This window comes from Hylobates moloch, unplaced genomic scaffold, assembly GCF_009828535.3.
Source record: "Hylobates moloch isolate HMO894 unplaced genomic scaffold, HMol_V3 SCAFFOLD_19, whole genome shotgun sequence".
Classification (NCBI taxonomy): domain Eukaryota; kingdom Metazoa; phylum Chordata; class Mammalia; order Primates; family Hylobatidae; genus Hylobates; species Hylobates moloch.
Window position 1 is genome coordinate 37,522,167 of NW_026652294.1, and position 24,597 is coordinate 37,546,763.

General features: G+C 46.3%; 1 protein-coding gene across 3 annotated transcripts in view; it reads right to left on the reverse strand.

Annotated features, from left to right (window-relative positions):
* PITPNM3 (PITPNM family member 3) overlaps nt 1-24,597 on the reverse strand; it is a 105,309-nt gene that overhangs the window by 53,706 nt on the left and 27,006 nt on the right. For all 3 annotated transcript variants that reach the window (XM_032138087.2, XM_058431477.1, XM_058431476.1), the window contains exon 3: nt 19,800-19,907. In XM_032138087.2, coding sequence (XP_031993978.1) covers nt 19,800-19,907 — 108 coding nt within the window. The remainder of the gene's footprint in view (nt 1-19,799; nt 19,908-24,597) is intronic.

Sequence of the window (24,597 nt, forward strand, 5' to 3'; positions counted from 1 at the left end):
CAGGAGAATCGCTTGAACCCAGGAGGTGGAGGTTGCAGTAAGCCGAGATCATGCCACTGCACTCCAGCCTGGATGATAGAAAGAGACTCCATCTCCAAAAAAAAAGATGAATAAAAAAAATATATATGTAAAGCCTTCAGAACACAGTCAGGCACAAAACAGGTGTTCAATAAGTGAGGATGGCTCTGAGTCTTGTTTTATTTACTTGTTTACTTCTAACAATTGATTCAAGACCTTGGCCCTTTTGTCTTCAGCATAATCCCAGGTAGAGCCAGATAGAGAGAATCAACGGTTAATGCTAGATGCCAGCTCACAGCACTCCCCAGACCCAGGGGCTGTGACAAAGCCTAGGCCCAAGAGGGGCCCAAATAGAGAACAGAGACCTGGACACGGTCATAGAGCAGTCCCCACACAGCACAACAGGATGGATGCAGACTGTTTCCCAGGTGTAACAGCAGCACAGATGTGGACAGAAACAAGGAATGACCCAGTGTCCAATACACAGGTCAGGGAGCGAAGACCAGCACCATGCCTGGGCACCAGCTAAGGCCCATGAAACTCTGGTGCCCCTAAAGAAAGTCAACTTTGACCACCCAGCAGAACCTGGGCCTAGCAGAGAAATTACGACATAAGACATGCATTCAAAAAACACCTTCTATGGGCCAAGCCCCATGCTAGGGGCTGTGGGGGATACAGAGTGAGTGAGGAGCAAGAACACCTCTGTGCAGAGAAGCACATGGCTAACTGCAATGAGAGGAGAGACCGGCAGAGAGAGAGGGGGAGGGAAAGATTCATTCTGACTGAGGACTCCAAGGAAGCTCATGCCAGAGCAGAGATTTCAGTTTTGACAGTAGAGGAAAGGGCATGGCATTCCAAGCAGCCAGCAAGATCATGTTTATGGAATGCCAAGTTCAAGGCAAAGCGGGGGTGTGAGAGAGCATGGTCCTGGGAAGGAAGGCCATTTACAGATAAGAAAACCAAGGTCTGAAGAGGTGAAGGAGCTTGCAGACTCCTCCAAATCCAAACCTCCTGCTTTTTCTATCATACTCCACCTAAAACCAGCTGCATAATGAGGAAGGCCTCAGGCAAAAAGGAAATGCCGGGCCCCTTGTTCAAACAGAAAAAAAAAGTGTTGCTAAAGGTACTAAAATATAACATTTTTCCTTTTCCCTGAGGATGCTCTAAAACCTGTTATGGTGTTTTCTTTCTTTCTCTCCCTTCCTTCCTTCCTTTTCTTTTCTTCCCTCTCTTTTTTTTTTTTTTTTTTTTTTTTGATGGAGTCTCATTCTGTCACCAGGCTGGAGTGCAATGGTGCGATCTCGGCTCACTGCAAGCTCCACCTCCCGGGTTCAAGCGATTCTCCTGCCTCAGCCTCCCGAGTAGCTGGGACTACAGGCACCTGCCACCACGCCCGGCTAATTTTTGTATTTTTACTAGAGACGGGGTTTTACCATGTTGGCCAAGATGGTCTCAGTCTCTTGACCTGGTGATCTGCCCACCTCGGCCTCCCAAAGGGCTGGGATTACAGGTGTGAGCCACCGTGCCCGGCCGGTGTTTTCTATTTGCTACTGTATTTCCTCATGCCCAGGGAGACTTGAGGGATGAGTTCAGGCCCTCCCAGGCCCCAGGGTCCCTGCTCCTTAGCTTGGCACACACACACACAGGCCCCACCAGCACCCAGGATCCCCCTCCTGCCAGCCACTGGGCCAACAAACCATGCTGTGAGTGACAGTTGGAAAGTTGAGCCAAGCATGCGCCCCTCCCACAGGACTGCTGGCCCCATCCAGGGTAGACAAGAGTATTGCAACCTCCATGCTGAAATGCACTAGTTGAGCGAGAGGTTTTTCCCTCTGAATCACCCTTGGAATGCTCTATGGCACTGCCAGCCCAGGGTGGGGATAAGCTGCCTCGCTCCAAGACATGGTGGAGTATGAGCACCTAACCTCAGCCCTGCCTGCACCCAGGCTCTGGCTTGAAGGGAGGCCAGAGGCTGTCCATGGGCAGGGGGAGGGAGAAGAAAGCTGGGTGGGTGTGGAGCTGAGAAGCCAGAGGGCAGGAGAGCAGGAGGCCAAGATCCCAGGAGGCTTCAAGGCGGCAGGAGGCAGGACCATGTGAGAGCCGCCCACCAAGTACCCCCGCACATATGCACCGTCCCATCAGACTTCACTTACAAAACACAAACTTGGCCAGGCGTGGTGGTTCACGCCTGTAAACCTAGCACTTTGGGAGGCCAAGGTGGGTGGACCACCTGAGGTCAGGAGTTTGAGACCAGCCTGGCCAACACGGTGAAACCCCGTCTCTACTAAAAATACAAAAATCAGCTGGGTGTGGTGGTGCACACCTGTAATCCCAGCTACTAGGGAGGCTGAGGCAGGAGAATCACTTGAACCCAGGAGGCAGGGGTAGGAGTGAGCCGAGATAGTGCCACTGCACTCCAGCCTGGGCAACAGAGTGAGACTCCATTTAAAAAAAAACAAAAACAAAAACACAGACTTGAAGATAACACCATTCGGACTTCAGAACAGCAAACCCAATACCTGCGGCCGTCTGGAGCACTGGCCCTGAGCCCTGACTATAACACAGATGCTTCTGGCATTTCTCGGGCATCTACTATGTGTCAGGCCCTGGAGGAGGGGAGGACTCCAGCACAGGGAGGGGCCAGGTCTGAGTCATTACCTCCACATTCTCATGCCAAGCCCGTAGTTGGTACTCAAGGAGACAGTTTATGAGTTCTCCAGACCATCCAATACTTTCATTACCAGGGTGTAAATATGACTTAGCCTGGGCAGGATGTCCAGAGGTGGGGAGGTGGGCGAGGTGGGGAGGTGGGCAAGTTGGGGAGGTGGGCAAGGATGAGAGCTGGGGTTGCTGGGAATGCTGGGGTTGCTGGGAATGCAGAGTTGAGAGGCCGGAAGAAGCTCAGGGACCCAGGTGGGAAGAGGCCAGGAGGTGAGTGTCCTCAAAACGCCAGTGCACAGGCTTCAAGTGGGTTAGAAGAGGGGAAGTGTCAGAAAGGAGGTCGGGGCCAAGCTCTGGGACTCCTCGAAGCCAGCCGTGAGTACGGCCTCAGCTGCGTAAGCCTTGGAGGCTGCACCTGGGCACGCAGGTGCTTTCTGGCTTTCCTAGTGCTTTCCCGCACATGAAATCGTTCGCTTCCATGCCTGTGTAATAAGGCTGCTGAGCCTCAGTGAGATAGTCACTTCCCCAGCATTGAGATCTGGTCCCTTGGACACCCCAATACTGGCAAGGGCTCTTCCCACAATTTCACCCCGCCTCCTATTGGTGGGGGCTTCCTGGAGCAGGGGCTTCCCAGGACGGCTCAGGCAGCCTGGGTAGTGCTTCCTGGAGAAGGCAGGCATGGGACAGGGGAAGGCTGCCACAGTCAAGGGCTGAGGGGTGGGGAGGACAGGAGCAGAGAAGGGGACATTTGCAAGGGGTGCAGAGAGGATGCGTCCAGAGGCTTGGGGACTGGCTGGTGTTTGCCTCGGGCTTCGTCTCTCCTGCAGTGCAGCCTGAGCCAGGCATCCCAGGGTTCCCAGGGCTGGTGAGGCCACCGACGGGGTCAGGAATAAGCCTGCTGTTTGACAAGGTAAGTTTGGGGCCCGGACAGCAGGAAGCCGGGCTTGCCTGCCCAGTCCAAGCCAGCTCCATCTTCCCTGGAAACTGCCAGCGAGGGAGGAGCCAGCTTGAACCTGGCTTCCTGATTTAGCAGGCTCCCAGGACGAGGGTGATTAACCAACTGTGCAGCTGGCTCAGCTGCCGCCTAAATGAGACCCCACTTAGCCTAGAGCTTTGCAGGGCTCATGGGCCTGACAGCTTTGCCTCTGCTGGAGCTTGTTTCAAGCAGAGGAGCTGCCAGAAACTCCTGCAGACAGGATGGGCTACACGGAGAGGGCTAGGAACTGGGAAGGCAGAGTTTTGTCACACACCCCAGGCTCTGGGCCCCACGAATCTTGCCTGTCCTGAACTCACACAGCCCTGGAAGGCTGAGCCACATATCTTTTCTGAGAAGATACTTCCAAGTCCCACTAATGATTTCCTGAGTGATTTTATAACTCTTCTTCCAAGCCCCTTCCAACAAATTGTGAGTTCCCCAAGAGCAAGAGAAGCAAAGTGTGTGGCCAAGAACAGAAACACTTTCGGCAAACTTCTGAAACAGGAGAGCCTTCCTGCGTCCAGCTGGAGAGTTGGTGGCTGCAGGGAGAGTGATTCAGACAGACGGGGCCTTGGAGAACAAAGAATTGGGAATTCTCCTCCTGATAAACCAGAAAGTGTCAGGGACAGCCCCTCTGGAGCAGAGACGGGAGCCGCTGAAGCCGGAATTTGCCCTGGGCTCTCCCCTTACTGGGCATTGGGAGCCCTGGCCAGGCTCCAGGCCAGACTGGTGACTTTGCTCATGAAGCCTGGCTGAGGAGGGAAGACCTACATGCTCCCTCCCTGCTCAGGCCACTCCCAACATGGAGCCTCCCCTGCATGCTCCTCCCTGCTCAGGCCACTCCCAGCATGGAGCCTCCCCTGAGCTGCAGGTTGAGACTCACGCTCATTACCCTTCACCTGGCCCAGCATAAGCCCCTACACTCATTCCCCAGCCTCTCCTGTTCTCCTCCACATTGGCTTCTAGAATAATCTTTCTAAAAAGTGGCTCTTCACTCCCCTGCTTAAACCATTCAGTGGATCCACAGAGGCACTCCCGAGAAGGCCCCTAACTCCTCAGCCTGGCATTCAAGGCCTTCATCTCCAGCTTTTCCACCCCTGCCTCTTCTCCAAGACCTCCCATCCCTTTTTACCACCCCCTAACTCCACACCTCACCCCCAGCCCAACACTTCACACCCCAACCTCAGTCAGGACAAACTCCCCAAATCTCCCTGCTTCCCGTACCTTTTATTCTGCGTCTTTCCCATGTCTTTTATTTCATCCTATGGTATGTTACATTGATTGATTTTCACATACTGAATAACTTTGCCTTCCTGGGCTAAATTCCACTTAGTCCTTGACAAATCTTGTCATCTCACTATTCTTTTATGCTTGGGGTTTTTATATCTCTTCCAGGACAATCTATACTAACAACCTATGAGCTGTCATTTAAGGAATGACAACCTCATAGATTGTCCAACCTCAGGACAAACTCCCCAAATGTCCCTGCTTCCCTCACCTCCCTCCATACCTTTGTCCCTGCAGCTCCCTCTGCCCTCATTGGTCTGTCCCAACCCCAGCAAAGCCTCCTTAGCTCCTCATGTGGCAGCTCCAGCACTAACTCCTCTTTGAGCCCTCTGTGCCTTGTTCCCCATCTTGTTAGAGCAATTAGCTCACTGGACTGTCACTGCCCCACCCCCGTCTGGGAGCCGGTCAATTCTGAGTCCACTTCTGAGTCATCTGTGTGTCCCCTGCGGTGACCAGCACAGGGTCTGACACAGAATAAGTGTCCATTCCTGTGCATTGCATGCATAAGTGAGGGAAGGAATGCATGAGTGCACAGTGAGCCCCTCATCGCTTTGGGCTCAGACAAGGAGGAAAGAACACACCCAGAAAAGCACAGCTGTCAGCAGAGTGGTCCGTGCTACAGACAAGAGACCAACTCAGCTGTGCTGGGCATGAGGACAGTGGTCTGGGAGAGGCTGGAGTATCAAGGAGGCTTCCCAGAGGCAGTGCATGGGATTGTGGGAGCTAGAGATGAAGCCAGGGGAAGAGCCGGGGCAAAGGCAGGAAGCTGATGAGCTCTGCGTGAGCCCAGGGATCTCTCTGCAAGCAGTTCCCTGGCCATTTGACTAGGATACAGTGGGGGTGGAAGAGGAGGGGAGGGATGGCCAGGAAGCCATGAATATCAGAATCAGAGATAACCTTGGGATTACTGGGTTTAGCAACAATTTGACAGCCCCTTTATGTCCCTCATGGTAGCTCTTCCAGGGCTGTTTGATTCCTGTAGTGATAGGAAACTTACTAACTCTGGAAATTTATGATTGCTAGAAGGAAGGCTGGAACCACATTGTGGATGGCCTTTGGTGCCAGGCTGGGGGATCTATACTTCATACTGCAGTCAACAAAGACCTACTTGCCAATTTCGTGGCAGAATGATAGGACTGGATTTCTATTTTAGAAGCATCGTGGTAGGATTGGATAAAGATGGTAAACTGACTACACGATCTAGTCTTTTTCTCCTCCTCCAGATCCCTAGAAAATGACATCAAGCATTTTCATGTGAATTAATCTTTAGTAGCACTGTAAAATAAGAAGTGTCCTTAGCAGACCAGAAACTGTGTGGCATCCCCAAAAGTTAGAAGTTAGAAAATGACATCAAGCATTTTTATGTGAATTAATCTTTAGTAGCACTGTAAAATAAGAAGTGTCCTTAGCAGACCAGAAACTGTGTGGCATCCCCAAAAGTTAGAAGGTAGAGAGATCTAAGGAGGGAGGCAGGACTGGTTACATAATTTTCAGGGCCCAGTGTAAAATGAAAATGTGGGTCCCTTTGTTCAAACTAATTAAAAATTTCAAGATGGCGACAGTACAGTAGAAAATCAAGTGTGCGGAGCCTTGTGTGACTGCAAAGGACAAATGCCCATAAGGCTAGCCCGGGAGAAAGAAAACCATAACCTCAAGCCTGCAAAGAAAGGTCTGTGGCTTGGCCAGGCGCAGTGGCTCATGCCTGTAGTCCCAGCACTTAGGGAGGCCGAGGTGGGTGGATCATAAGGTCAGGAGTTTGAGACCAACCTGGCCAACATAGTGAAATCCCATCTCTACTTAAAATATGAAAAAATTAGCCGTGGGAGGCAGGAGAATCACCTGAACCCAGGAGGCAGAGGTTGCAAGGAACTGAGATCACACCACTGCACTCCAGCCTGGGCAACAGAGCGAGACTCCATCTCAAAAAAGAAAGGTCTGTGGCCAGTGATGGAGGCAGCACAGAAGGAACAGCAGGCTCATGGGTGAAAAATACAGAAGCAAAGAAAGCTCTTGTGATTGATTGTCTGGGCTTCCATAGTAGAGGAGCCAGGTGTCTTGGTCCTCCCCCAACCCCTGCTTATGCCAAGCAAAGCATCTGTCCCCAAGTGTGAGAAAGGATGAGTGTTTGAAGGACAGGACACCATAGAAAGCTGAAAATACCCAAGAGGAATAAAGCAGAAGCAACTGGCTCAACTCACACCAGCAACATTTTCTACCTTCCCCAATAATTCGATGACAGTAGGTTTCAGTAAACAGACATATTCCTATCACTCAGAGATAGACTGACAGGAAACTGCAAACACAAACTGGCATATGCACAAATATTAGTAAATATTAGATAAAAGCCAACAATGTGGAAGGAAGACATCCAACTCAGTGACTGAAGGGAAGAGGGAACTGGACCTGTGGAGTCCTTAAACCAACTTAGTGTCATCATCATTAGTGGCTCTCATATTTTAGTGCATCAAAATCACAGGACCAGTTAAAATGTGGATTCTGAGCCCTGCTCCCAGAGTTTGGCTGATTTAGCAGGTCTAGGGTCTAGAAATGTGATCCCCAAAGTCACATTTCTAACCAGTTCCCAAGAGATGTTAATGCTGTTAGTCCAGGGACCACTCTTTGAGAAGCATGTATCAAGATACAAGGTCATAAACCAGAGTCAGGGGGTGAATCGTAGGAAAAAATAGCTCTCTGGAAAGCTAGAGGCAGAGAAGAGAAATTGATCAGGGATACCCAGGCAGTGACTGCTTCCTTCCTGTCAACAACAACGTGGCCTTGCTGACACAAAAGTTTGTTTTAAGAACAAGAAGAACCTAGATTGTAAATCATTCCTTAAATGACAGCTCATAGATTGTTAGTATACGTTATCCTGGAAGAGATATATAAACCCCAAGCATAAAAGAACAGTGAGATAACAAGATTTGTCAAGGACTGAGTGGAATTTATCCCAGGAATGCAAAGTTATTCAGCATGTGAAAATCAATCGATGTAACATACCATATTGATAGAATAAAAGACAAAAACCACATGAGCATCTCAATACATGTCTGCAAAAAAAAAAAAAAAAATCCTGCAAAATCCAACACCCTTTTATGGTAAAAAATATATTCAACAAACTAGAAATAGGAACTTCATCAACTAGATTCATAGTTAACATCATATTTAATGGTAAAAGACTGAAAACCTTCCCCGTAAGATCAGGAATAAAACAAGATGTCTGCTCTCATCACTTCTATTCAATGTTATGTTGGAGACTCTAGTTAGGGAAATTAGATAAGAAAAGGAAATAAAAGCTATCCAGATTGGAAAGGGAAAAGTAAAACTACCTATTCAAAGACGATGTAATCCTACGCATAGAAAGTACTAAAGAATCCCCCCAAAAATAAAACTAATAAATGAGTTCAGCAAGGTTGCAAGACAGAGGATCAATATGCAAAACTCAATTATATTTCAACACACTTGCAATAAACAGTCTGAAAATGAAATTAAGAAAACAATTCCAGTTACATTAGCATCAAAAAGACTAAAATACTTAGGAATAAATTTAACAAAACAAGTGCAAGACTTGCACACTGAAAACTTTAAAACATCATTGAAAGAAATTAAAGAAGACTTACATAAATGTAAAGACATCTCACGTTCATGGATCAGAACTAATATTGTTAAGATGATAATACTCCTCAAATTGATCTACAGAGTCAACACAATCCCTATCAAAATCCCCATTGGCATTTTTGCAGAAACCAACCTAAAATTCATATGGAAGTGCAAGAAACACAGAATAGCTAAACAATCTTGCAAAAGAAGAACAAAGCTAGTGGACCCCCACTTCCTGATTTCAAACGTACTGCAGGTGTACAGTAATCAAGACTGTGTGGCATATTAACATATACACCTGAGTGGAATAGAACTCAGAGTCCAGAAATAAACCCATATGTCTATGATCAATTGATCTTTGACAAACCTGCCTAAACAATTCAATGGATGAGAGATAGTCTTTTCAATAAATCGTGCTGGGAAAACTAGTTAATCACACTCAAAAGAACTCCTACCTCACACCATACACAAAAATTAATTCAAAGTGAATCAAAGACCTAAATATAAGAGTTAAAACTATAAAACTTTACAAAGAAAACATGGGGGTAAATCTTCATGACCTTGGATTGGGCAATGGTTTCTTAGATATGGCACCAAAAGTACAGACAATAAAAGAAAAAATAGATAAACCAAACTTCATCAAAATTTTAAGATTTTGTACTCCAAAAGACATTATCAAAAAAATAAAGTATAAAGACAACCCACAAAATGGGAGAAAGCATATCTGACAAGGGTCTGGTGTCCAGAATTCATTAAAGAACTCTTACAACTCAACAATAAAAAGACAAATAACCCAAATTTTAAATGGGCAAAGGATTTAAGTAGACATTTCCCCAAAGGAGATAAACAAACAATGAATAAGCACATGAAAAGATGCTCAACATCATTAGTCATTAGAGAAATGAAGATCAAAACCACAATGAGACATCACTTCACACCTGCTAGGATGGCTATATCCAAAAAGGCAGCCAGTAACAAGTGTTGGCAAGGATGCAGAGAAATTGGAACCTTTTTACATTACTGGTGGAAATGTAAAGTGGGGCAGCTACTTTGGAAATGAATTTGGCAGTTCTTCAAAAAGTTAAACAGAATTACCATATGATACAGCAATTCCACTCCTATGTATATCAGCAAGATAATCGAAAACATATCCACACAAAAACTTGCATATGAATACTTATAGCAGCATTATTCATAATAGCCAAAAAGTAGAAACAACTCACATGTCCATCAACTGGGATAAATGAGACATGGCATATCCATACAATGGAGTAATATTCAGCGATAAAACAAAATGAAGCACTGACTTATGCTATAACATGGATGAATCTCAAAAACATTATGCTAAGGGAAAGTAGTCACACACAAAAGGCTACATATTGTTTGATTCCATTTATATGAAATACCAGGGGATGGGGGAAGGGGAATGGGGAGTGACTGCTAATGGGTATGGGGTTTATTTTTTCAGAAATGAAAATGTTCTTGGGCCAGGCACGGTGGCTCACACCTGTAATCCCAGCACTTTGGGAGACAGAGGTGGGCGGATCACATGAGGTAAGGAGTTCGAGACCAGCCTGGCCAACATAGTGAAACCCCGTCTCTACTAAAAAAAATACAAAAATTAGCCAGACCTGGTGGTGGGCACCTGTAATCCCAGCTACTTGGGAGGCTGAGGTCGGAGAATTGCTTGAACCTGGGTGGCAGAGGTTGCAGTGAGCTGAGGTCGCACCATTGCACTCCAGCCTTGGCAACAGAGTGAGACTCCATCTCAAAAAAAAAAAAAAAAAAAGAAAAGAAAAAATATTATTGAGCTAGATAATGGTGATGGTTGCATCCCTTCATGAATATACTAAAACCACTGAATTGTACATTTTACAAAAAGGTGGGTTTTATGGTATGGGAATTATATCTCAATTTTTAAAAAAGAATTTGGCAAGACCTGCTTCACTTGAATAGTGTTAATGGCAGCTGTGTGCCTCCTTAGATCATTCGAATCAAGATGTCTCCTGCTCTGTGTTGTAATCTCACCTATGATCTTTGGCTGAATAATCCAATCTTAAGTGTGTAGTTTTTCCCACCCATATCTAACCTACCAGAAAACTCTGAAATGTTCTAAAACAAGCAGAAGGAGACTTTAAAAAATGTAGCATGAGCTCTTGCTTCCATGAATTAAGATCAGATTGCTAATCAAAAGAATCAATCAGAGCACATGAAAATGAAAAGATGATTTTAAAAAACAAACAAACAAACCCGAGGGCTGGCACAGTGACATATGCCTGTAATCCTAGCACTTTGAGAGGCTGAGGCGAGAGGATTGCTTGAGTCCAGGAGTCCAAGACCAACCAAGATAACACAGCGAGACCCTGTCTCTACAAAAAATTAGGCAGGTGTGGTAGTGCAGGCCTGTGGTCCCAACTACTCAGAAGGCTGAGACAAGAGAATGAGACCCAATCTCTAAAAACAAAACAAAACAAAATACAGAAGAGCTGACCTGCAGAATGGAGACTGATGAAGAGAAAATGGGTGAGCTGTTGGTTAGAGCCAAGGCATATTCTCAGAACCCACCAAGGACCAACAAATAAGAATAAGAAGAACAAGGTGACATGTGGTTAGAAAAGTCTCTGGAAGAGAAAGAAGTACTTGGCCGGGCGCTGTGGCTCACACCTATAATCCCAGCACTTTGGGAGGCTGAGGCAGGCGGATCATGAGGTCAGGAGATTGAGACCATCCTGGCTAACAGGGTGAAACCCCGTCTCTACTAAAAATACAAAAAAATTAGCCAGGCATGGTGGCGGGCACCTGTAGTCCCAGCTACTTGGGAGGCTGAGGCAGAAGAATGGCGTGAACCTGGGAGGCGGAGCTTGTAGTGAGCCAAGATCACGCCACTGCACTCCAGCCTGGGCGACAGAGAGAGACTGTCTCAAAAAAAAAAAAAAAAGAAATACTTGAAGAAACAATGAAAAGAAGGCTTCACAGTAGTGAAAGGGCACAGCCAGGTGTGGCATGACCAACAAACACCTCCACAACAAAAACCTACTCAGAAACGTCGCTTGAAATTTCAGAATACAAGGACTAAAGATTTAAAAGCCTAAAGGCTGGGCATGGTGGCAAATGCCTGTAATCCCAGCACTTTGGGAGGCCAAGGTGGGCTGATCACTTGAGGCCAGGAGTTCAAGACCAGCCTGGGCAACATGTTGAAACCTTGTCTCTATTAAAAAAGAAAGAAAGAAAAAAAAATTTTTAAACGTAAATCTTCAGGAAGAGTAAAAACCATATTACTCACAAAGGAATGAGAATCTAATTTATCTCAGACTTCTCACCAACATCACTAAATTCAAGAAGGCTATGGAGGAATAGCTGCAGAGATAGTTGGGAACGTGATGGTGGAGGCAGATAAGCTTGCATTCAAATGAGCAAGCAAAATAAAGACATGTTTAGCAATGCAAGGACCTAGAAAATTGCTATCCACAGTTCCTACCTGAAAGAATTACTAGCAGAAACATTCTAGTGAAAAGAGAAAGTAAATCCAAGAGGAAGTCAGGGAATTGAGGAAGTAGCAGTGAGAGCTATATGCTATAAAGGGCAAATTTTACTGAATATAAATCATAGCTCAAAATACTTAACCCAAAAAGAATGAGAAGGAGGAGGAGGCGGCAGAGGAGTTGTCACTGCCAAAGCCGCCATGATGAGAAAACAAAACCCTCCCCAAAAGTAAAACAGCAAAACTAATCATTAAGTTGAAATGAGAATTGGCAACATGAAACCAAATGGACAGGGGCCATAGGAGCTGGGGAGTTAGGAAGACAAAGAAGAAAAAAGGTACAAATGTCCTTCCCTGTTCAGGGATAGGATAGATAGAGCTACTGACTTAATCCAAACCCTGGTAGAAAATGCCAGTTTTTATTTTTAATTTTTTTTTTGAGACAGAGGCTCATTCTATCACCCAGGCTGGGGTGCAGTGGAGCAAGTATGGCTCACTGCAGCCTTAACCTCCTGGGTTCAAGCAACCCTCTCACCTCAGCCTCCAGAATAGCTGGGAACACAGGCGTGTGCCATCACACTCAGCTCGTTGTTTAATTTTTTGTAGAGGTGGGAGTCACTATCTTACCCAGGCTGGTCCCAAACTCCTGGGCTCAAGCAATCCTCCCACCTCGGCCTCCCAAAGTATTGGGATTACAGGCATGAGCCACTGCACCTGGCCAAAAATACCAGTTTTCAAATGTGTGTTAAAACTGTACATTTCTAGAACTACAGAAAAAGGAGGTATATAAGAAATTTGATGGTGTCAATAAAAAACAGGAAAAGGGGAAGGAGAAAACTGTATTGATAATATCTTTAATTTTATAGAGAATCTGTAACCCAACATATACAGTATAGATAATGTATATATTTTTTAACTCATAAGGAACATTCATACGCACACACGAGACCATGGTTTAGACAAGAAAGAATTTCAAAAAGATATCACTTTAGGGTCACATTGTCCGATCACAGTGGAATCAAATTGCTAATTAACAAGAAAAAAAATCTATTTGACAGGATTCTTGTACATGGCTGTCAACAGCTCTTTGGGTAAAGAGGAGAAACATGGAGGTTCTGAACTATGTAGACATGATGGACAGTGAGGGGGCTACTTATCCAAACCCTGTGGAATGTGTCCAACATGGCTGGGTGCAGGTTTTCTGGGGACTGAGGTTATACAATTTTGGGGTCCCCTTTTAAGGAAAAGATTATCCCCCCAAAAAGCTTACTTTTATAAATTTTACCAAAAAAAGGTAATGGGTAAAAAAGCGAAAAAAAAAGGTAACCTTGCTAGGACCCTCCCTTGGAAGGGAACTGTGCATGTGTCATTTAAAAAATAAGATTAAAAAGCTCTTATCTCTATAATTAGAAAAGCACAAATCACATAAATCCCAAGGAAGTAGAAGGAAATAATTAATGAAATAAAAGTAATGTTAATTTACAAAAATTAAATAGAGAAAATGGTAGACAATAGAACTGATTAATAAAAATAAGAGCTATTTCTTTGAAAAGACCATCGAAATAGGTAAGCCTTTGGCAAAACTTACTAAGAATGAGAGAGAGAGAGAGAGATGGAGGGAAGGGGAAAAATACAAATGAACAATGAGGAGAATGAGAAAGAAGTCATAACTTTCAGAAGTTAATTGTTTTCAACTTGATGAAGGGCATTTCTGGAATCCTAGGGTGAGGGTCATGCTTATTGGTAAAACTGGAACGTTTCCATCACAGCACTACAGTCAGGATCCAACCAGAAAGCCTGCTACCACTTCTGTCACTCTACATTGACCTGGAGATCCCATGCAATGCAGTTTAAAAGGAAAAATAAGAAAGGAGAGTAAATGCTGGCAAAAATATAACTGCTAAGATTTGTAAACAAGACTGGGTGCAGTGGCTCACACATGTAATCCTAGCAGTTTGGGAGGCCAAGGCGGGCAGATCACTCGAGGTCAGGAGTTCAAGACCAGCCTGGCCAACATGGTGAAACCCCATCTCTACTAAAAATACAAAAAGTAGCCAGGCATGGTGGCGGGTGCCTGTAATCCCAGCTACTCAGGAGGCTGAGGCAGGAGAATCGCTTGAACCCAGGAGGCAGAGGTTGCAGTGAGCCAAGATCACACCACTGCACTCCAGCCTGGGCAACAGAGCAAGACTCTGTCTCCAAAAAAAAAAGAAAGAAAGAAAAGATTTGTAAATGATGTGATGCTCTAACTAGAAAAAACCTAAGAGAATCAACTGACAAACTATTAGAACCAACAAGAAATGTCACCAAAGTAGCAATATTTCAAATATATAGCAGACTAATAATTTACTTCCAGAATATATATGAAGATCTTCTAAAATCCAATAAAAAGGATAAACAATCCAATAGCATATGGGCAAAAATTATGTTCAAGAAATTCAGAGAAAAGAAAATAGGATCAGTCAACACATTTATGAAAAGATGTTCAATCTCACTAGAAACCGGGTAAAGACAAAGCAAAACAAGAAAACATTTTCACCCGGCCATTACATAAAATGTTCAAGTTTGATAATATCAAATCTGGTAACACATTGTGGGGAAATGGCTAACTTAATCCATGGTTGGTGTGCAAATATGAATTTGCACCGTTTTTTGGAAAACCATTTGACAGTATCTATTGCAATTTTCAATGCTTATACTTTAAACCCATAAAGCATTCTTATAATAATGAAAGATTCCAATGTCTATCACTGCAGAATGGTTAAATAAATTATGGTACAACTATGGTAGAGAATACTATAGTACAGGTAAAGAGAACGGAGTGCATCTATATATACCCATATGAAAAGTTCTCCAAGATCTTCTGTTAAATGTGCGGGAAGAGGTAAGTTGCAGCACTAATGTCTAACACCATCAACCTCTAGAGAGATACGTTGATCAACTCTGCAAGGAGGTCTGTAATTGAAGGAATAACTAAAGGAGACTTTGGTTTTATTTGTTGTGTTTGGTTTTTTCCAATGAGAATACATTTAAGAAATCAGGTGGATATTTACAATGTTTGTAGCAGCATTATTCATGGTAGCTAAAATGTGGAAGCAACCCAAACGTCCATCATCAGATGAATGGATAAACAAAATGTGGTATATCCATACAAGGGAAAGTTACTTAGCCCCCAAAATGGAATAAAGTACTGATTCATGTTGCAACATGAACGAACCTCAAAAGCATTATGCTAAGTGAAATAGGCCAGACACAAAAGGACAAATACTGAATGATCCCACATATGTAGGATACCCAGAGAAGTCAAATTCATGGAGACAGAAAGTAGAATGGTGTTTACCAAGGGCTGGGGAAAGGAGAATGGGGAGTTGGTCTTTGACAGGCACAGAGTTTCAGTTGCGGAGGATGACCACGTTCTGGAGATGGTTGGTGGGGATGGTTGCAGAGCAATGTGAATAGACTTGATGCCACTAACCTGTACACTTAAGAACTGTTAAAATGGGCTGGGCACAATGGCTTACACCTGTAATCCCAGCACTTTGGGAGGCCGAGGCGGGCGGATCACTTGAGGTCACGAGTTCAAGACCAGCCTGGCCAACATGGAAAAACCATGTCTCTACTAAAAATACAAAAATTAGCTGGGGGTGGTGGCAGATGCCTGTAATCCCAGCTACTTGGGAGGCGGAGGCAGGAGAATCACTTGAACCCAGGAGGCAGAGGTTACAGTGAGCCGAGATCACGCCACTGCACTCCAGCCTGGGCAACAAAGTGAGACTCCATTTCAAAAAAAAAAAAATTATTAAAAGGTAAATTTCATGTTATGCATATTTTACCACAATAAGAAATGTTACACAAAAATAACAAGACAAACAATCGCAAAAATAATAATAGTATAATAAATAATAATATTTGAATAATTGTAAAATAATAGTAATAACAACACGCTTCTGGGTGTTCAGCTGGTGCTGAAGGATCCCTTTCCATTACAAAAAATATATATATATACTGGGCAATATATTGCCAAAAAAGATAAATATATAGCCAAGCTTAAAATAAAAAATGTATAATACACCGTGCCAGAAACAAAAAAGGAATCCAGAGACGAAAGCAGAAGCTGAGATAGAGGAGATCCGTGAATCCCATGAGTCAGACGAATAAAGAAAGAGGTTCCAGGGCCAGAGCCTAAAAACTGCACTGTGAACTCCACCAACCTGACCTCAGGCTGTGGATGGCAAGGAGCTGATATGGCACCCACTTTATAGCAGGGACACTTGAAGGGCCATTCCATCCTTACAGGAACTTAAAAAAAGAACTTTCTTTGCGGAAGCGGCAAAGAAACCATTCACAGACAGTGAGAGAGAAAATTCACACATGAGTAATTAAAACCCCAAGCCTGCGCCACTTCTGGGTGTAGGGTCTAAATTTACACCACCCATGTAGAATGGAAACTCTAAACTATAAATTTAGCCTATAAAATATTCAAGATTAGTGAAACACTCAGGCCCAGCAGGAAATAAAACAAGGCTGGTCTTTATGAGGACATTTTGCCAACCTAGGGCACACAAGACTTCCCCTAAAAAGAAAAGAGAGGTACGTGTGACCAAGATGAGTTCACAATCACAAATGAGAAACAAAACCCATGAGGTACATTTAGCGTGCATGCGCGCACACACACACACACACACACACACACACACACACACACACACACAGAGCAGAATTAACACCCTTGAGAACTGGAGGAATGAGAGCAGTCTGAAAGTGCTGATGAAATATATGACTTAAATGGTTAGGGAGAGAAAAGGTAATATACAAAACAGAATTCAGGCTTAAAAGGAAGAAGGTTGGCTCCATTTGGAATTGGTGGAGCATAAGGAGTCTTTAGGACATCCGGGTAGAGGTTAGCAGGAGGTTACCAAAAATGCAAATGTGGAGCCCAGAAGAAAGGTCCTGGCTGGAGACAGAGCAAGGAGTTGTCATCGAGGTGGCTGGAGCACCCATGGAGGCAGTGTGACTGGCCAGAGCGTCCAACATGAGGCGGGGAGGGGACCCTGGAATGAGCCCTGTGTCTAAGGGCAGGAAACTTGGAGAAGACAAGAGGATACATTCTGTCTATGCCACCAATTTAGATTGCATTCCTTTCCAGGAAGAGTTCACGGATCTTCCTTTCCCCAAGATACTTCCCAGAGCCTCTCAGAGCCTTGTCCCAGCCTGCCTTACTGCATAGTAACCCCTGGCTCTGATCTGTCGCTTCCACTCTGCTGCAAGCTTCTAAGGAGTGACAAGGCCATCCTGCTTGTCTTTGTTCCCCCTACATTGAGCACAGGGCCGAGCCCCTGTGATGGCTCCATAAATGATTATTGAAATGAATGTGTGTGTTCTGTCGTGTTGTGGGAATTCACATTATGAATCCACACGAGAATGGGACTCGGAAGGAGCTGGAAATCCAGCTGGTTTCCTCTTCCTCTTACCCTCTCTCCTCTCTTCTTCCTGCTCCCCATTCTGTACTGGGAGGAAACACTACCAGCCCTCGGACTCAGGCAAGCACTGCCCTTCATTCAATTGTGCATGCTCACCAGGAAGCATTTGCGAGGGCTGCCACTTGCGCAAGACTGGTCATGCTTCTCCCCCTTCCATCATTAGAAGAATGACTGCTATCGAACGCACTTTGCAAATATCATCTCATTTAATCAGCACAGATTTTTTACTAGTCCTCCACTCTGCAGATGAAGAAACGGAAGCCCAGGGAGGTGATGTGACTTTTCCTGACCACACAGCCATGGAGTGGCATGGCTGATGTTCAAACCCAGGCTTCTCTGACTCCAGCACTGCAGCTTCTGCCTCTGTCCTGGACCTCCCACTGTGCTTCCTAGTCCCCGCCCTCCCGCGCCCTCCCACCTCACTCTGCCTCTTGCTCACCTGACCGACTGCCATTAGCTCTCACTGGGTCTGAGTCATACATTCTTTAGCAGACAAGTGGGGGTGGGGGACAGGAAGGGGATGGCCAAATGGATGGTACAAATCCATATTTGTCTTTTCAAGGCTACAAGCATTATCGTGGGGCAGGACCTAGAATCCATGACCCCTTCTAGGCCCCCTCTGGGGTTCTCGCGATGAAGGAAAGAGCAGCAAAGGACCCACTGGCAGATACATGGCTATGAAGACTGGTAAGTTGTCTCTGGATTGCCTTTGGGGGCCAGACTCAGAGCCCCCCCTTCTCGTGGATGGGACAGTGGCACAAGGTGCCTTTCCTTTCAGACTCATGGTTCCTTGAGCCTGACTTTGTTAGGGCCCAGAACTGTGCCAAGCCTTAGTCCAGTCAGGGAGGTGAAGCCCTGGACTGGGAATCAGAAGACCAGGAATCTGAGCCTGATGTTGCCACCAGCTTGGGGGACCTTGGGCAAGACATGGCTCCTCTGAGCCTGGGTTCTTTGTTGGTTAGATGGGATGACCACACCAGGCCTGCCCATTTCTCAGGATGGGTGCTTTGGCATGAGGACAGCTCTGAACCTCCAAGGAGGCAAGGATGGGGATGAGAAAAGGAACAGAAACATGGCAAGATGATCACCACCAAGACAGCTGCCACCAAGGCAGCCGTTCTTGTGGGCTGGGCCAGGACCATCTCACTGAACGCCTCCTGAGAGCATGGCCTTGCCCACTCGGCAACTCTGGGCCACAGCACGACTGCGAATGACAGGAGCAAGACAGGAAGGAGAAGAGCAGATGAAAAAGAAATAAAGTAGGAGGAGTGGTATGTGGGGTGGGGAAGGAGGGATGGAAGAAACCAACCTGAGGGTAACAGGTACAGAGGTTAGCACCCTGCATCCCGGCTGTGGTTCTAGCCCTGGCTCTGCTTCTCACTCCATTGTAACATTAATCAAATGCAGCCCTCAGCTGAAGATCTCTGAGGCTCAGTTTCCCATATGTGAGCTCAGATTTTATGACCTCTTTAGCCACGTTGTCCATTTGCATTTTAAAGCCTTGCCCCACTGCTTCACTGTCAGGAGCCCTTCCTGGATCCCCTCTCCTGCCTCCTGAAAGTCATGCCTCTCCCTTCTGCGCTAACAGCCCTCAGCTTAAGCCTGGTCCATATATCTTGACTTATACTGTGTCACACATCACAAGACAGAGGCCTCAGATGAATCACCTTTGGTTGCTCCTGCCAAGCACTTATACACAGTAGGTGCTCAATGAGCCTGTTAGTGATGAATAGTAGCCAAACAGATGGATAGATGGATGCCACAAAGAGTCAGCCTGCTTTGTAGGCTGATCAAACTCCTAGTCAAAACTCTTCTCCATAGAAAGCCTCCTGGATTAATCCCCAGCCATATATTCCTTCTTCAACAACTCCATCAAAGGAAATCGTGATTCTCACTGCTGTCCTTCTCTCTCCCCTTAGACCTCAGCTCCTGTCCTGCTCAAAGGCTCCTCCAGCTGTCACCCTCCTTATTCAGCAGATTCCAATACCAAACATCTGGCAGTCCAAGGAGCTTGGACCCAGGCACCTACCATTAACCACCCGTGCCACTGGGGTAGTCATTCTATGGACAAAGGAAGCTCTGTTGAAGTACCCTGGAGTTTTTATGCCACAGAAAACCCCACAGAAGTCCCCATGAGAGTTCCTGTAGGTGGCAAAATTCAGAGATGCTATGAAGGAGGAACCAAGGCAGACGGACCCTTCACAGAAGACCCAAGCCCCAGCCCCAGTCGCCAGCCCTACAGCCCACCCTGCAACACACCTATGTGCACCTCCTGGTCATGAGAGAAGCAGAATCTCACCTTGATGCTCGTCCAGTTTCCCCATGGTCTCGATCTGCTCCACGAGGTCATTGGAGTTCCACTGGCTCATCCCAATGAGGATGGCATTCTTCCCTTCAGCCATCTCCTCTGTGGGAAGAAGCAGCGGTGAGCATGAGCAGGTGCAGCTAGGGATAGGTAGCCCTATCAGCAGCTTATGTCTGAGGGACATTTTCTCTTGTCCTATTTCTTCCTTGAGTTGAGGTACACCTCAACTCTTGAAGGTGTCTGTAGCTAGACAGTTACAAGATTTTCAGAGATTTGTCATTGCAAGAAGGTACTGTTGTACCCTACTGGGCCTCCAGGTGCTACAGCAAAAGAAAGTAACCAAAAGCCTGAAACCCCATAGAAAGTACCATCCCTAGCACTGCTGGCAGTATCTCTTGAAAGTCGGTGTGTTTGGGAAGAAAGAGCAAAACCTTGTCATTTGCAAGCAGTTTTTCCTTAAATTACTGACTTCTCTGACCTTCGATTTTCCCATCAGTAAAATGGATCTGGCCACAGAGGTGTTGTGAGGATTAAATGAGATAATGGATGTAAAGGTCTTGGTGCAGAGGAGGTGCTCATAGATGAGAACCATCATGGTGATGTCGTCACATGAGAAGTAACTCACCACCAGGAGTTGAGTGGATGAGGATTTGTGTGCTGCAGAAGCAGCTCTGGAGTAACTGGTGGAGAAGAAACCTTCTGGTTCTAAGGAAGCTTTGAGCTGTATGGAACCTTTGGTCCCCATCTGAACTTTATGATACTCTTAATGCCTCCATTCTCTCCCACTCCTCCCCTCAACCCTGTCTCTATCCTTGTTCTTTCCTTGTCTGAGCATAGTGATTCCTCTGGGAGAAATCAGTGGAGCTATATTCCATAACCACACTGAATACAAGGCCCTGGGTCCCACACATCGGATACACACATCTGGTACCGTTCCTCATCCTACAAAGGGACATTTCTTCAAAGACAAACCCTTAGGCATGTGTGCTCTCCACCCCACACTTTGCCCAAAAACAGATGTGCCTTTCTGGTGAAGAGCTTTGTGCCCTCCCTCACAGAACAGACATCAAAGGGTGTTGAGGACAATCTCCAAGCTCATGATAATTAAGAATAAAGGGTTGAGATCCATTTCACTGCCAAAGAACTTTACCTAGCAGAAGGAATCAATATGGTGGATCTGAAGCTTTGGGAGCTGTCCAGAGTTCTGATTCACTCAAGAGCTCAGTGGACCAGACCCCCAATTCTGGTTAGGACATCTCCTCCTGTCTTATTTTATGTATCTATTTGATTGACTTAACAACACTTATCTAACCGTTACCACACACTGGGATTATTATAAGTGCTTTACAAATATTCACTTGATTCTCATAACAATACAAAAAAGGTACAATTGTTATTATCTCCATTTTATAGACAAGGAAACTGAGGCACAGAGTAGCTGAGTAATTCTTGCCCAAGGTCACTGGCTAGAGCCAGGATTCAAAACCACGTATACTATTTCAAGAGTCCTGAAATCCTGCCATCCTGATAGCCTGCCCTGGACATCCTGTATTGGCTGCCCACACTCCAGCCAGGCACCACACACATTCAGACAATTTCCTCAGCCTGGTGTGTTCCATCTGGGAACTGGTTTATTCTGTACTGGGCAGGGCCCTGACCAGGTTCCAGTGCAGATCCTGCTGCATGAGAGCTTTGTGCTTTTCCACACCCTCCACCACCGTGTCTGCTTTCCTATCTTTTAAACAACAATAACGACTCTCGCTCTACAGCTCTGTCTAGCAAGCTGCTGTGGGGACAAATAATATAGCAAATTTGAAAATACAACACAAGTCAAGGTGCTGTAAACAAATATAAGGTGATATTATTCTTCGGGAAGCAGAATTATGAAGAGGTTAAGAGCTCAACTCTGGTGTTAGATTGATTTCTTTCAATCCTGGACCCACCGTCTGCTAGCAATACAACTGCAGTTTCCTCACCTAAAAGTGATATCATAGGGCCTCTGTCACTGGATTGTTGTGAGTATTAAGTGAGATGATGCAGGTCAAGGTGTTTATAAGAGTGCCCCACACATAGTAAAAGCACAGGCTGAGATGCTGTTGCATGATGGTATCATCATCGCCAGCACCACCGCCACCAGTAGGAGCATGGCTGTTATGCCCTACACCCACTCTTGCTTTCACTCCTGCTGTTGTCAGCCCCCATGACTTTCTACCCCAGCTCTAGAGTAAGGGAATCAGGATCAGCCTGATTACCACCTTGAGTTCTTTGTCTCCTGGTTCAGTTACTCAAGCATGGAGCTATCCATTTGTTCATTCTAGCATTCAATCTACGGTGAATAGATTCCTGAGCACCTACTGTGTGCAGGGTGAGACACAACCTCCCTCCTGCTGGAATCCAGTTTTGTGAAAAACATTAGATAGAAATACCTCTGACATAAGCTGAGAGAGCCAGGTATGCAGGAGGCACTCAGCACATCCTAGCTTTCTTCTACAGTGCCATAAGTCCTGTCCCAGTGGTGTAGCCAGGCTACTGGAACCCTGTGGGGTGTCCCAGGGCTCTGGAGGTCTGAGCATGCCTACACCTGCATGGCCCAGGCCACTTTCCTCTCTTTTCCTAATCACTGGTCTAACCCTGCTCCATCTTTGGCTCCTGGGCTTTTGTCTGTTTCCGATCAAATATGTCTTTCTCTCCTAGAGTCTCACCGTGCTTCTCTCAGGCTTTACATCTGGCCCTGACTCACTCAGATCTGAGCTCTCTGGACCCCTTTCTATGGGTCTGTGTCTCTCTTGGTCCTTGTAGTTCTCTTGGCCTCTCCCAAGCTCTCCCATGCTGCCCGCCACATCCATATCTCTCTCTGGGTGGAACGCGGATGCATTGCCTTGCTCTCTTCTCACCCCAGCATCTTTCTCTCTTTCCTTTCTCTGGGTCTCACCTTATCGGACTGGGTATGTCTCTTTCTCGATCTCTCTCATTCTCTATGGATTTCTCTTTTGTCTCTCTGGGTCCCTGTCCTCAGGATCTCTCCAGCCCCCGCTCCCTAAGGGTGTTCTCCCTCCTCTCCCCGTTCTCTCTTGCTATGTGTGTGTGCACGTGTGCACGTGCATGTGTGAGTGTGTAGATGCATGTGTGAGTGCATATGTGCATTATGTGCATGTGTGCACATGCATGTGTGTGCACGTGCATGTGTGAGTGTGTAGATGCATGTGTGTGTGCATATGTGCATGTGTGTGCATATGTGTGTGGCCCTCTCTCCCTCCTGCTCCCTCTCACTCTGCTTTATCGTACCTTCTCTGGCATTCTCACATTCCCTGCCCCTCCGCCCATCCCTGTCTCTCTGCTGCTCTGTGCACCCTCCCAACTCCCCAACATGCTTTCTCTCCCACACTCAGCCTTTACGTCTTCACTCTGGCAACAATGGGCTTGTCCCCTGAGAAGCAACAAGAAACACACACACACACACACACACACACACACACACACACGGAAGCAGCAGCAGCAATATCTCTCCTTTTGGAGCCATTCAGGCAAAGAGGGGAGCTGCCGGGCTCAGCTTGAAGTCTTTGCCCTGCTTCCCACATTGTAGGGCATGCCTCCAACAGGACCGGTGGAGGCCACAGCGTGCTCATTTGTATAAACGCCCTGGTTGATTTTGCTTTTCACCTTCTGGTGACTGTCTCCTGCATGCTAATTCTCATCCTGGTGACCTCTGCCTCGGACATGGTTTTAGCATGTACTTCACCCTACTGAGACCTGAACCAGCTCTGACAAAGCTCCAAGCTGACCCTCACCCACTGTCACCATAGCCCTGACCTTGACCACAGATTGACTCTGACCCTGGCCAAAACCTGGTTATACTCCTGTAAGCACAACCTCCAATGCCATAAGGAAAGCCTTTCTTCCCACCCTGGAAGTTTCTACTGTTGACAGGACTCCGGAGTAAAGAATCTCTTTGTCTTGGCCAGGTGCAGTGACTCACACCTGTAATCCCAGCACTTTGTGAGGCTGAGGCGGGCAAATCACGAGGGCAGGAGTTCGAGACCAACCTGACCAACATGGTGAAACCCCATCTCTACTAAAAATACAAAAAATTAGATGGGCGTGGTGGTGGGTGTCTGTAATCCCAGCAACTCAGGAGGCTGAGGTGGAAGAATCACTTGAACCCAGGTGGCAGAGGTTGCAGTGAGCTGAGATTGTGCCACTGCATTCCAGCCTGGTGACAGAGTGAGACTCCATCTCAAAAAAAAAAAAAAAATCTCCTTGTCTCATGCCAGGAAGGCTTCACCTCCAGCTCATGGAGCCAAGAGGCCTGGTCACATTCTGCAGATGGCCCATCCAGTACCACCCATCATCAGGCCCACAACATGGATTTTTCCAAGGACATAGATATGCATTGCTTGGGGTTCTGGGCCACAAGATTGCTCACATTCACCTTGCACTGCCTACCACATTCCCCCATGGCCCCCTTACAGCCAATACCATGACTCCCCCTTCCTTGTGAGGTGCAGTCCCCACACAGCCCATCCCCAGAAGTGTTGGGCCTGGTTCCATGGCGTTCTCTTTTCCACTTCCCCTCCCCCAGTGGGGGAAAAGGTAGAGGGAGAGTGGGGGCCCGTGGCACACCTGTGGTTTGCTTCTGTGATGGCTCCTTGGCCCAGGAATAATCACGCAGCTTCCCACAGTGACATCCTTCCACTCCCTCCAGGAGACAAACAATTCTACCCTTGCCATTCTACAGATGAGGAACCTGAGGCTCAGAGACCTGAGATCAGACGGCAGCCAGTCAGTGACAATC